Consider the following 15182-nt stretch of genomic DNA (forward strand, 5'->3'; position numbering starts at 1 on the left):
TAATCCAATATCGTACAATATGATACAATATTATACATTGTAATTGCATATGTAAAAGTATCATGTAATAAATAATATATAATATTTTATTATATACTTAGTTATATATATTCGGTTTTTTGCATATGTGATACAGATAATCACAAAACTCGTATCGGCCTTCGGGGCTGATACAGGTTATCAGCCTTAGGGCTGATACGGATCCGTATCACACAGCTTGGGGAACACCTCTGCTTTTTTCGTTTTGCTATTTGTGCATGTTTACAAATGAAAAATAAAAATTTGTTACAGTCAACATTTTAAGTGCAGTTGAAAACTTCAAATGCTACATGTAGCAAATGTTTTTAAAGCTGAGGAAATTTCGGTTCTGTAAATACATGTTTGGTAAAACGATAAGATCTCATATTTTCATTAAATACATGTACAGACTACTTTCAAATAATATTTAAAATCAATTTGTTCAAGTTGATGTGGGTTTTATTTTTATTTTTTCATTACTACGAATGTAATAAATATAATAATAGATACCCTTTTTCCATATCGATCACAGCCTATATCAGCCTTCGGCCCTCGGGCTAATATTGGAGTCTCGGGCTGATACTGGCTGTGATATGGAAAAGGGTATGCATTATTTTCAATGTATCATGTCAAACAAAAGTGTATCATATCATACAATACTATATCATAGGAGTCATGTTATATCATTTAACAACAAACACATCTTTCAAGCAGGTTTGACTGAGGTAGGAGATTTTTTAAGTATCCTTGATAATGGATATCAGGCTCTGCATCTGACGCTACCTCTGCAATTCATTTATATTGTAGTTAAATCAACTATGCAAGCTATTATCTATAAAACATGTGACCTCAGTCTTTGCGCTTAACTTTTTTTACTACAAGCCCATAGGGCAAGTGAGGTTACAAAATCTGGTAGCCCAAACAAAATTTTATTAGCCAAAATCAAGAACAATAAAAACAACTTGACAAAAGATGACTTATCATATTAAATTATATGATGATAATATTTAGTTATCCTTTTTATTCAAAAAATTACCTTTCACGATTCATGATTTTTTTTTATATTTGATATGTTGTAGCCAGTGATAATAACAAACTTATATACTGAATTCATGATTATTTCAAATTCTGCATGTTAAAAGCAGAAATGGGTCAATAAATATCTGATTCCTGATGATCAACTCATCCCCGTACTTTCAGTACTTTGATTCAACACGTTGTCAATGATAGACTGGCAATGCCTGCCAGACTGGCAATGCAAAATATCGTAGGATAGAGACAAAGGACCAGTATGTTTCAGTGACGAAGAAATAAGAGCTATTTGCATTATATCGTCCATTATCAATTCACGTTTGTACTCAAAATCCACTCCAAGAGATCTGATGATAGAAAGGGTCTTCGATCTTCTCGCTTCGCGAGCTGGGTTTTTCTAAAAATAGATTTTATGCTTGATATGGAACAAGGTTTTCCCCGTGTAAGTTGTCGAATTCATGGGCGGCGATTGAACAAAAACTACTTTGATTTGTTTTATTTTGTAAACATCAAGAAAAACTTTAGAAATATATGTGTAAAAAAAGATAAGATTGTTTAAGCATTTCAAATTGACAATCACGCAAACAAAAGAGGTTAATGCATGCACTATTTTCATTAGCGCATGAATAATGTAGTGCAAAATATTCGCAGAAACGGCTATGATAACAAGGACTCGCTCACTTCGCGAGCCGACTCAAAAATGGTTTCATAATTTTAATTACCACCGGAAACAACGCACTAGCGCATCGGGCATGCGCGAAAATAATATTTGGTAGCCCGATCCTGATTTTACTAGCCTCAGTCATCGGGCTACCGCTTAATTTCGAAGACTGTGACCTGTTCCAAAAAAACTAAACCTCATCCAGCATGCGAAACCTATAGCAGAGATTCAGCATTCAAACCTGTCAGTGTCATAGGACGCATCATCCATATACGTCTGGTGAAGTTAAAACCAGTAATAACTCAGAAGTATTCATCAGAGAGCACCTGCTCCAAAAACTTTCACCAGCTCTTAAAACCTTAAATTCTTCCAGCATCCGAAACATATGAGTCAGATTCAGCATTTATATCATAAGACGCACCATCCATGCAAGTGTGGTGAAGTTAGGACCAGTAATAACTAAGATATATTGTTTAACACCCTTGATAATGCAGATCAGGCTCTGCTTCTGAAGCTACCTCTGCAATTCATTTATATTATAGTTAATTAACTATGCAAGTTTGAAATAGTGTATTTTGAGTAGAGCATATAGTAATGGTACAACACTTTTTCTTTACAGTGGGTTAAACACTAGTAAAGATCACTCAAAATTTCAAAGATCAATATAAGAATTCAGTTCAATTTTGAATTCTGATTTGCATACTGCATTTAAAAAAAAGAATTAAATAACGCATTAGATACCGTTTAAAGTCATACATAATTGCCAAGGATGCAATTCCATAAAGTTTTTAAGGAGACGGTTTATCAAAAATAATTAAAGCAAAAGAATAAGGAGATAAGGAGAAATTCAAATTTTAGGGAGCTATCGCTCATTCTTATTTTTTTTTTATAACACCTAGATTACAAGCCGTAATAAATCCATTCAATTTGTTTACATATACCCTTGACTGCATTCATTTAATGAAATGAATATCCAATCCCAACTTCTCGATCCTTTTTGGTAGAGCTCAGAGTTTACCTGCTTTTCTTTGCATTAGCATAAAACGCCAGGTTAGAGATATATATATATTAACCTCTTCATGTCCACAACTTTATTGTGATGAGCGTTCTTTGTTCAATATAATCATTTAAATCTCAAACTGTGTCCCTTTTAAAATATGGATTCTCAAAGTGTTATCAATAAACATGATAAAATATAAATAAAAATATGCATATTTTGAATAACTGTACCTTTTGTACTTGATATCTTGATTGACTTTTTTATCTCTTCTACATCCTCTGTAAGAATGAATATTTAATATATATATATAAGCATATATTATTTGGGATCCTTTCTTATATATTTAAGAAATAAAGTACGAGTTTTCGTGAATGTTGTTGAATAACCTCCGAGGTCGAGAAAAGTTGTTTTGACATATATTCATAACATTTCGAATTTCTACGAACACAACTCAATTAATTATATTAATTCTAAACCCGATGTGTCTGATATCTCTTAATACAAAGGAAGAATCATATAAAAAGTAAATGATTAAATTATAAGCAGGTTGATACATTGATTTTGATGTGTTCTATTATTATGGAGTTCTTCTTAAACATACAGAATAAACAAATCTCTGGATTACTGGATTAAGCTAATTGTTCTAAATTTTTTATGATATTGTCACTCCACTATTAATGAAGGTGCGTCATGGTACATTGTTATGTTAATTAACCAAAACAAGCACTGTTACTATTATACAATTATATTCATTTAATCTTATGATCCATTTTGATAAACCATCTTGTCTGTTACCTTGCAGATTTGTAACGTCAGTCTGTAACCCTTCCACAGTCCTCAGTGTATCTATGTAGTGCTGTATCGAACCAGGGTCCATACAACAAGTTTTCAATTCGATCAGAGTGTCCTGGTATTTGGTTGTAATCCCTAGATAGCCTTCCAGCTCTTTTACAATTTGAGAAAGATGATTCCATTTTCGTTCAAAATCTGGTTTCGAGAGAGAAAAATCCGTAGCATGTCCATACCATTCGTTTCTTAAAATACGAATTCGTTCTATGTTTGCCGACACACTGTTATCAGTTAGTTCTGGTTTTTTCCCCCATGTGTTTTTATGAGGAGGAATTGAACACATGTTACGCAAGAGAAAATAGAGCAACGTAACATCAAAGACAGAGTAGTCTTTGCCATAGACGAGCCGTTTTTGTTGTTCACTAATAGACGGTTTTTTGTTTTCAAGTATGTAAGTTTTTACTTTCTTTTCCAAGTCAGGTGGAGATATCTCTTTTGCAAGAACCTCGCGTAGCACATCCATGCAGGGACCCAATATAGCCCGGGCAAGTCGAGCAAGATGTGTTGTCCCTGTGGTCGATTCATATTTTGATAAGGACATCCTTTCTTGTTTGTAGCATCAACAAGATTTCCTACAAAAATATATATAATAAGAATGTATGCCAAACCTTGCTGACCCAATACACGAAATTACAGTTCCATGGGGTACTTTCACTTGTCTTTAGTATTTAACAAGCTTTAGTTAGAACAAAGAGTTAGAACTATAGCACGTCTCCTTTACTTTGCATTTTGTCAAGGAACCTAAACAAAGCAAATTTAAATGTATGCATGGTAAGGGCGAAATGGTACGTCATCTTGATTAATTAGTTTCAATACATTAGCCTTTATTCGATTAAAGCTGACATGACAAGTATTTGGTGGCCATATTATTTTCAATTCCTCCTCATCTGCTACTGAGTATATGAACTGGTTGAAAGAGTTATGATTGTTTGGTTTCCAAAGTGGTAGCAAAGTATGTACAACCCTACAAATGCATGAATTACAGTTTGTAGTAAAATCGAAAACATGAGACTCCGGGGCCACATCGCTCCCCGTCTCACCCGAGTAACATTGCCAATAATTCCTTTCAAAGCAAAAAATATAATATACAATAACAAGCTCTAAAAACAATTCATTCAAATTATGAAGCGAGATAATATCTCAAAGTTCTTTATATATTGCTGATAGTAATTCAATTATATTATAATTTTGGTAGAGGGCTTCCTGGTCTACAAAATTATGAATTCAGTTTTCCTGACAGGTGTGCAGGTAGAGAAAATAAATTTTATTAAACATTATATGCATTAACAGTTTACATCCATTTTCGCCCCACCCAAGTATTCAAGGTAAATTGAAATTTACAATTTTAGTTAAACTTCCTGGTTATCATTATTAAGAAGTCAGTTTTTCTTACAGATTTGTGAAAGTAGAGAAGAACCCCGACAACCTGAACCCCTGACCCGAGGGCCATGAATTTCACAAATTAAGTAGAGGAGTTTGTAAACATTATAACCATGCATTCAGGTTTTTTTCCCCACATGTCTGAGAGCTAGTAAAGATGATTTTCTAAGAGTAAATACATTTTCACTGTATGGCTAAATTGGCCCCGCTCTAGGGCCTTAACCCGTCCCAGGGGTCATGAATTTCACAATTTAGGAAGTCGAGTCCATGTACACCATAACCATGCATTCAGTTTTCTTCAAATATATATATGGGAGTAGGGAAGAAAAATTTCTAATATTTAAATACATATTTTAATTTTACTATATGGCCAAATTGGCCCCAAATTAAAACCTGAACCCCCTGATCAAGGGGCCACAAATTTCACAATTTTGGTAATGGGCTTCATGAACATCATATTAACCATGCATTCAGTATTTTGTCACATGGGTAGGAGAAGAGAAGATTTTTCAAAATTTGGCTTTTTTATATACTGTGTATGTTGCCCCACCTGTCCCCCCCCCCCTAGGGTGGTAGAGTCTAGAATCTAACAATTAGGATTCCTCTTACCATAGAGATGCTTCAAACCAAAAATGGTAACAATTGTCTATGTAATTTTCAAGAACTTAATAATGTAAAATTATTAATGCACAATGCATGACGTTGAAGACAAATTGCAATAAAAATGTAACCAATTAATAATCGATTACATAGAGGAATCTTGTGTAATCGATTAATAATCAACTTAAGGTAGTCCATCCATAACTGAGATGAATTCAACAACTTTGATTGATATGAACTATATTGAATATCTATTTTGAAATTATTATGAGGCCGATGAAAACCAAACTCTGGAATATGTATGCAGTTAATTAAATGAACTTTTTTAAAGAGTTGTCTGCCCCTTGCAAAAAATTTTTTAAAAAAATCAATTATTAAAAATAGGTACGGTAAAAAATAATTTTTTTAGCATTATCAAAGAAAAAAAAAGCTTTTGCAACTTTTTACCAAGAGATTTGTGAGAAAATTATTTGTACTATAAAGATTTATTTAAAAATGCATTTTTCCCATAGACTTCAATGTTAACTTCAATATGGGATAAATTTGTTAATATTAAAAAATTTTAAAATTTTTTAAAGATGAATCTTTATTATTAAGGTAGCTCGCGGGTTTACCTGCTTGTGAGAAAACCTACCTTGAAAATTTGTCCAAGTGATCCATAGGTTTTATAGTTTTATTTTTAAAATTTATTTCAAGATTCGTATGCGCTGTAATTATGTTATTGTTTTTCAAATACAGTGTCATTAATAAAATCAAGCAACGCCATTTCAATGAAATATATAGTAAAATGCACATTTTAACCGAGAAACGCATTACAAAACTATGCTCCAAACTTTTAAACGATTCAGACGAAATTAATCATATTCAACACAAAAACAGAGGAGATAATTATGAATCAATTCATAAAAAAATATCAGTATGTGTTCTCGGCCAATTTTTGGCAAAAAAACTTTAAAGATTTAAAAGATTTCTCAAAACCTTATATTTTCATTACGACGTTAGCCTTACGTCATCATTTCCTTACTTCTTAGAACACCAAAATTGAAATGCATTTATTGACAAGACTAGCTGTTTAACACATTTTAGAACATGTAAATGCTTATTAGACATTATTGTGAATGTTATCAAATGCAATTAATGTAAGGCTGTAAAGATACAGAAAATTGCTATTTTTGTTTTTATGAAACTCTGAGTCAATCAATGCAAAAATAAAATGCAATGCAACTACTGACATTATAAGTAAGTAATCGAATAAAACAGTTATCTCAAGCCAAAAGAAATTTAAGAATTTAATCGGTAGTACAGATTACGGAAGTTATAATTGTAAAAAAAAAAGCGAAGTTAATGCATACATTCTATTTTAAAACATGACTTTAAATAGAAGAGTTCTAACGCACACTCATTCTTTATCTTTATAGAGCAAAATGTGACAATGTATGTGACATCTTTAAATTTTCAGCACTTGATATTATAAATCTTTGTATAAACAGTCATAAACCGCATATAAGCTTTCTAAAATATTTTCTTTTATACCTCTAAATATCTCATTTGTCATTTTTAAAAAAAATTATGAGTTTACTATGACGGTCAACTCTTTACGTCGATTCCTATTGTGACGTCAGCAAACCCGCGAGCTATGTTAAATAAACCCCTTAAAACCACACTAGGATTTTAGTAATCAAACATTCAATTCATTAGATATGAAATTTGATAGTTATGGTTGGACAACCTTAACTCATTTTTGTCTTGTATTTGAACAGGTTGGGCAAACTACCTTTTATGGATATTGTTGTCATTGTGCAGAACGATGCGTACAGCGAAAATCTGTCCAATTAGTAAATAAAATGCAACAGATGTGATTTATTACATGTTTACGTTTTTACAATATAAACACGTGGTTTGACTAATTTACAACAAGTGACTGCGAGAACGTCAATTCATAAAAAAATTTCAAATTTTTTTGTAAAGAATGCAAAGATAGGTACTAATTAAAATTGTTCATGCTCACATTAACAAACATTGCCGATTTTCCATGTTAAATAATACGTTGAAATACCTCTCATAAAGTTTTTACAAGTCGGTATATTCCTTTTCGTAAATTTTGTATTTTTCGCTGTTGTAGTGCTATTTGTTGACTAGAATTGAAAACTGAATTCATCTTGATACATGTTTATTGTTGTATGACATTTATATAACACAATAGTAATAATCAATATGCATGTACATTGATCACATGTACATGCATATTGAAGTAGTATGTGTCATCTTTGTATAATCTCGCTCTAATAGATATGCCATAAGTCCGAGTAGATGCATACACTAACTGTAAGTACTGTCTAAAAGAATACATGGATTAATATCAAAAGTACGCACAACACATTCATCTTGTAACTATTTACACTTGAGGTTTTGAATGCCTGACAATGTACGAACAAGAGTCGAATGCTTAGGACTGTGAAATCACATGAAATCTGTCTTCACTAAAAATCAGCGCTGGCAGTAAGGCTTCTGTCAACAAATAGACTTATACAATGCAGTTGATGAACCCAAATTTTAACCATTGCATTTTTTAAACATAGTATTTTTGTGGTAACTATCCCATGAAGCATTTCAACCCAGAAATGTCATTTACCTGATTGGTCAGTTTGTCAATTACGTCTGTGCCTCATTTAGTATGTCAATTTATTCTGACGTCACAGAAAATAGTTTCCCCTACCTGTTGAATGTAATCGATTACATCATTGCATGTTATCAAGCAATAATTGATTACCTTTAATAATCAAAGTACTGACGGGAGTTGATTTTATCAATTATTATTTATTTTAAAATCAACGATATGTAATTTTGCATAGTAGTAACTGCATAGGAGGGATGATTAAAATCAACTCCCAAAAAATTATTTCATTAAAATGTGAATGATATACCTCTTCTGAACATACTGTATAAACTTTTCAAGTTGATTCTGTTTTAGAGGTAAAAGGGTATTTTCATTATAAATGATATGAAAAATGAGATTTCATATTTCTAGGGGGGTTTAGTCCCCCCCCCTTCCCCCCCCCCCACTTTTTTTTTTTGCCAAATTAGACCTAACCATTAAGAACATTATAAGCAACAGGGCTGGTTCAGGCCCCCCCCCCTCCCCCCACTTTTTCCATGCAACAAACATAATTGTTCCTTAAAGGACCTTAAAAAGAATGAAATATTAATAGTGATATTGAAAATTGGAGTCATAGTAGGTATACTAGCACCCCCCCCCCCCCCCACCACGGATTAGGAATTTCATGATTTTGGGGGGGGGGGGGGGGATTGGGCAGGTAAGATTGGAGTTATAGGTATAGCTTCCCCCCACGGATTATGGGAATTCTTGTCAAGATTTTTTATGATTAGTTAACCCCTCCCCCCTTTCAATTTGCTTCCGACGCCACTGTTATTAAAGTACATGCAACAAATTGGTAAGTATAGCCCTCGGCTGAATTTAGAAAATGTCTCCAAATGCATCCTTATCGCTACCACAAAGTTGTGACAAGACAAGACCCTCCCTCCCCCCCCCCCCCCCTACACACATCGCGAAAAATTACACAGGGTCGGTCAGCTGTCAGTTGCAAAGCTATCGATAAGAAAAACAAACTATTTAAAGACATTGGTTTTGAGATTGTGATTAATATAAGACATAAGAAGCAACACCCTCTTTAAAAAAATGAATAACAAGTGAAAAGCTGTCAATGTGACAGCAAACCGGGTTTTCTTTTAGGTTTTAACTGTATCCATAATCCATGTCAACCCGTATCCAGTGAAATGGAGTACCCTGTATGCAACATTTTGCCAAATAATGACTAAGTTCAAAAGCTAGTATTTTTTTCATAAATTTTTGGAAATCAAAATCCTAGCGATATGCACACCTTAAATATAAGTACAATTGATCTGCAAAAGAACAACTTCCTATCTTGAAAACTGTAGTAGTTATCCGTACAATGAGGGTACCCTATATGCAATATTTTGCCAAGAAATGATGACTTTGTTTATTTTGCATATTAACATCAGAGCGGGGGTATCACTGCATGTAGTGAGCACTTGCTCACAGATATCTTGTTTCTCTGTGTTTCACACTTCCTTGCAGAATTTTAGACTTTTTTTACCCTAATGTGTTCTAGAGCTACCTACTGATTGACCATGAGAGAGAAAGAGAGAGAGAGAGGGTAACATTTTTCGTCTTTTTGGCCATAAAGGGTGTGTAAGTGTCACTATTATTGTTTGTCCTTTTCAGTTCAGAAATCCACAATGCAGTTAATGAGGTGTGACCACCCTTATGTTTAGATAACAAATAAATTAGCCCCAAAAAGGATCGATTAAATTAGAACAATTACAAATTCCTTTGTATCTGATATTTTTTTTATTTGTTTTAAAGAAAAACCAACTAAATGACAATAACCCCTCCCTTTGCAAAAAATGAAAATACCGGTAGCCAAGCAATGCTCTTCTGTTCATAAAACTTTGAATATATTTCTTATAAGAGTCTGTACAGATGCAGTCGGTTGTTTCAAATTTTCATCACTTTCTCCTATGGTACAATGGAACTCCATATCAGAAAATTGATCCCATAGGACTATGATTTTTTTTTTTAGCTTGTTAAATTTAATTAACTCCCAAAACATTACTATAATTACCATACTATGTAAAAATCTGTATAAGAAAAAAAAAAAAAATTAATATTACAAACAATTTTCAAATTGCCAAAACACTACATATGTACAATCATATCAGTAATTTTGAATTTCATTTTAAGTTAATGCCCTATAGGGTCACTTCATCAATTTACTTGACTAATAAATTTAAACAACTTTTAAAAGTAGTTAACTTCTTTATTAATAATGATATGATATTATTTATTTCCTTATGATGATAGAAACTTTTTGTTTCCATGAAACAGTTTTAAAATAGCCCCCAAACCACCACCCATTTTACAGATTATCAATTTTCCCTAAACACATGCTCCACCTTAAATAACAGCTCAGATAATGGCCTTCTTGGGACAAATGAATTCAGCCACACTTGTCTTTGATGTTCTTATTAGCTCCTAAGAATTTATTTTGATTTGAACATATTTTTATTGTACAAAAATTCAATTGGGATTGGGCACAAGTTCCATAACTTAGACCGCCCTCTCCCAATCCAATTCACAATTCTGCTGTCGAGCCGATATTTGCTTTGACCTGGCGATTAAATCAATAACAATCAAGAGAACTAGCGTCAAACAACTTAACTCTGTCCTAAACGTCCGATAATTCAACCCCTACACCTCTACATCGGCGAATTATTCAGATTTCTGTCAACATTTGATCTACCAAGAAGCCATGTAGTGACGTCACATTTACATTCTGTCATTTTTTGACTGGAAACTGTGCTTTCCAAGAAGACAATACCCCGGTACATCGTGCGCGTTCTACCCAAGATTATTTACACAGAAATGGCATAAGAACAATGAGCTGGCCAGCACAGAGCCCCAACATCAACATCATTAAAAATATTTAGCTTTTGATTAAAAGAAAAATTCAGGGAAGAGCGTGTTAGGATAATTTGTCTGCTCACCTGACAGCAGTTATTGACACCACGACGTCAAAAATAAATCATTTAATGCTTATATTTACATTCCCTTACAGAAGAAATCAATTGTTCACTTAAATAAATCGATATAAAGTGCAGATCACGGAGGGAGTGAATAAGTAACAGCAATAATCACTGTCGTGTATCCGCGCCGGTAGTGACATGTTTGGATAACGTGAAAATGGCGTATCCATTGCAAAATCAATGAGTGGTGTGTCCTTTTTTCTATCGACAACGGGTTAAATATTAATTAAAATATCGTAATAATCATTCATATTTTTCTGACGGTTTTGCAGTTGAAAAAAGTGTGCCTGATTTTTGTTCATCGTTAATAAAAACGACTTATTTATAGGAAAATCAATCGTTAACGTGTCATTTAAACGCTAAAGCTAAGAACTATTTCTAGATTTCGTAGATAATATAACACATACTAAAAATCTGAAGCAGCCAAAATTGATTTTAAACATTACATTAACCAAATAAAATCAAAACCAATGTCTTTTTAATACATTATTATGTATAAAAATAGCAATAACTTCATGCATCTGCTAAAGAAGTAGTACGGTTTGGATAAATAAATTATTCCGGTTTGGATGCTAAAATATAAATTGTGCAAATGGTACGGTTTGAATAATTTAAATTTATAGCATTTTTTTTATATTTTAGACATAGAGCAGTTTGCTTTTCATCGGTGTGCAACCGAAGATACATCTTTTTAAAAAATAGTGGACCATTCAATTACACAGATGTATTTAAAGCCAGGTAAAAAGAACTTAACATACATCTTTCCTGTCCGACATTTTTATAAACGCGATGAAACCAAACGAAGGGGGACTAAAACCATCTTCGCTAGCCAAGGGTTTTTGGTCCACTTTGCTCCCCATAAACCCTTGGCGGATTTCATTACGAAAACTCGGTGATGTGGTGGTGCTATCGAGCGAGCAACTTGAGTTGCGCCCCTTGAGTTATGCCTAATTGGACTGAATATGAAAAAATTGATACGTAGTGTTATCACATGAAAAAACACTGAACAATGTAAATATAGTTATATCAAGTTTTTTTTTTTTTACTAACATCTCAAAAGAGTACTTTTATAAAAAAAATATGAGTTAAAGCTCGAGGAGCACAATGAAATGTTTTAAGAAAACGTTTTTCACCTTTAACCTGAAAAGCAATACATCATATTAACACCTTAACAGACAACTATCTACTACTTTTATGGCAATCGACAATATGATGTGGGGTTTTTTTTAGTTACTTCACGATATCGTGAAGTAAGTTGAACTGAGAAAGTGCTTGATAATAATACTATTAACATGAGCCTCGTATATATTCAATACAAAGCCAGTACATCGCTAAACGAAGAAAATTATACGATTATTTCACTCCCAGTGATATGATACAAAAAACCATAGTTGTTTGCCAAGTCATATATTTTCTCTGTTGTTAGAAATAGTTAGTCCAGAAAATTCAAGTGATGACGAGACCTAAATAAACATCGCCATTTTATATGTACATTTATTCAATCATAATTCTCACCAGACAATCACAACGATAAATATGTATCTATGTATATCAAGAAGTTTTGGTGACTCATGCGGGAAATGAAGGTGGCGTTACTGCAGAAAAAGTACAAAACCCGCGTTAGTATATAATAATAAAAATTTCACAGTTAAAAATTTGCCAAAGCGCAGTTGTTAGGCTGTTGTAAAACTAAAAAGTTGTTTGGGAACGTTTCAATTTTTAATTTAAAAAAATAGACAAGTATGATGTTTGATAAGTTAAATACTCTGTATCAAAAGTGAATTTTTTTTTCATTTTCATGAAACCCATAACGGGAGACCAATAATTAAGAATATCCACGTTATCACGGTTTGTTCTGTGTAGTGTACCTATATGTGATATCGTTTCAATTTTAAAAGAGAAAAAAACACATTTGTATCATTAGACGATCTTACAGACTTTAAACTTTTTAAAATTGGTATAATTCTGTATTTGACTGATCTCTTTTATTTTTTCACGTTTAAAGCCGATAACATTATAGAATCATAACTTAATTGAAACTGTCGTAAACACTTGTTTTTTTGTGTCAGTAAAGATTTTTGTATGGCTGAATCTTTCGAAATTGATATCGATAGAATGATTATACAACAGAATTAACATATCTGTAAACCACTCTGTATGCAATTTTTATAAGCCAATTGCAAGTTATTTGGAGCTTGTTTAAAATTGAAATTGAAATTCAAATTACGGTATATTAAGTTTTGTTGACTTAAATGCATGTTTTCGACGTGTATCTTTATGTTTTTAAACAATGTGACTTCGTATGTCTATCACATGACGATATCCATGTTTATTGAAAGCATGATTTGCAGTGAGGGCTTGTATATCGCACAGTAGCGATGCTATATTCTCTTCGTGAGGGGATAATTCAAAGAACTGTTTACACTCTTATATTAACCACATCCAAACCGTATCAGATGCATATCCAAACCGTTCCTATTTTGAAAAACAAGGTCATCCAAACCTGTTCCGTTGTTCACAATTAATCGACATAAACTGCTTGTTTACATAATTTTAAGATTTTATATGCTTTTAAATAGATCTGACGATCTTTTTAATGTAAAAATAGACAATGTAAGCCTTAAATAACACGAAAACTTATCAAGAAGCAAATGGAGCCTCCATTTTCACTATATCCAAACATGTCACTACCGACGCGGATACACGACAGTGATAATAGCTGTTTTGTAAAACCGGTTTAAACTGGTTTTCACATAGACTGTTGAGATGAGATCGACGAGCATGAAAATATAATCCATGATAAATAGCTCTTGGAATGTTGCTTTTAACAATAACGTCAACTTTTTTGTTGAATAATTATAAAACATGCTGTTTTGACAACATTCATGATATATCTATAATACATTTTTTAACCAATAACCACAGGGGCTTGTGTAGAAAAAAAAACATCGTTAAAAAAGTGGGTACTTCGGAGGAAAAATAACAAGGGAGGACGCCATCTTGGATACCGCCTCACTTCATCAGCTAATTTCTCATTTAAATTGTTAAACTAGACACCGAGATACCCACTTTAATAACGATGTTTCTTTATCTACACATGCCCCTGTGCAATAACATAGAATTCACTGTTTGAGAATGCTTATGTAAATTACTCGTAAATTCATACGCAGTGATAGATCAACACAGTAGAATGTAAATTTTTTTAAATTCTACTTACGCTGCGCACTGATCAAAAGGGTCCCGACTTAATGTACACTGGAATCGATGCGTGCACTTCCTCTGATTAATATTGCTTCCATTTCTTCTGAATATTGATTGGAATACGTTTTTCTTGACTTCTTAATTCTACGATGTCCAAATCTGCGTAGTTTCTCAAGACCGACGCCACCTTTTCTATTTTAAGATAATGACATCATTTTCATGATGTGATCCAACATATTAGCTTGAACGATAAATTTTCGACTTCTTGTTTTTTATCCTATTTATATATGTACTTGATCTATCTACTTATTTAAATCTGATTAATTATTTAGATGTATGTGTATTTAAAAAAAAAATCATAATTCTCATATATTTGCAACAGACAAACATCAGCATGCGCAGATCCAGATTTTTTTTTCTGTCAACTAAAATGTTCCATGTATATAATAAATAAGCATTTCCAAGAGAAACACCTTATCAATTTTGCCCAACTTTGAGCTTTGTTGCTACAGGTAAATTTACCCAATACAAGTACCTGATGCAAAAATTTTCCAGTTAGTCCAATTTAAGTTCATTAATTTTGCAATGAAATAGAACAACAGATTGCGTTATTTTAAAGGTCGTACATATTCAATGAACCAAATTTGTATTGTTTAATGAGAATAAGAATGAGAGAATTTAAATTTGCCTGGTTCTGATAAAACATTAATTTATTACCAAAGAAGAATAGATGCTGGACATGTTAATTAATCTATTATGTTTAGCAATCTTGGACCCCCCCACCCCCACCCCCCCCCCCCCCGCCACCCCCGCTGT

General features: G+C 32.8%; 1 protein-coding gene across 1 annotated transcript in view; it reads right to left on the minus strand.

Annotated features, from left to right (window-relative positions):
- Positions 1-14551, minus strand: part of LOC128159145 (ankyrin repeat and KH domain-containing protein mask-like) — a 28812-nt gene extending 14261 nt beyond the window's left edge. The window contains exons 1-4 of the mRNA XM_052822202.1: positions 14383-14551; positions 4404-4524; positions 3507-4132; positions 2942-2989 (exon numbers count right to left, since the gene is read on the minus strand). Of these exons, the coding sequence (XP_052678162.1) occupies positions 2942-2989; positions 3507-4101 (643 nt within the window). The 5' untranslated portion in view covers positions 4102-4132; positions 4404-4524; positions 14383-14551. The remainder of the gene's footprint in view (positions 1-2941; positions 2990-3506; positions 4133-4403; positions 4525-14382) is intronic.
- Between the last annotated feature and the right edge of the window lie 631 nt (positions 14552-15182).

This window comes from Crassostrea angulata, chromosome 8 (assembly GCF_025612915.1).
Source record: "Crassostrea angulata isolate pt1a10 chromosome 8, ASM2561291v2, whole genome shotgun sequence".
NCBI classification, from domain to species: domain Eukaryota; kingdom Metazoa; phylum Mollusca; class Bivalvia; order Ostreida; family Ostreidae; genus Magallana; species Magallana angulata.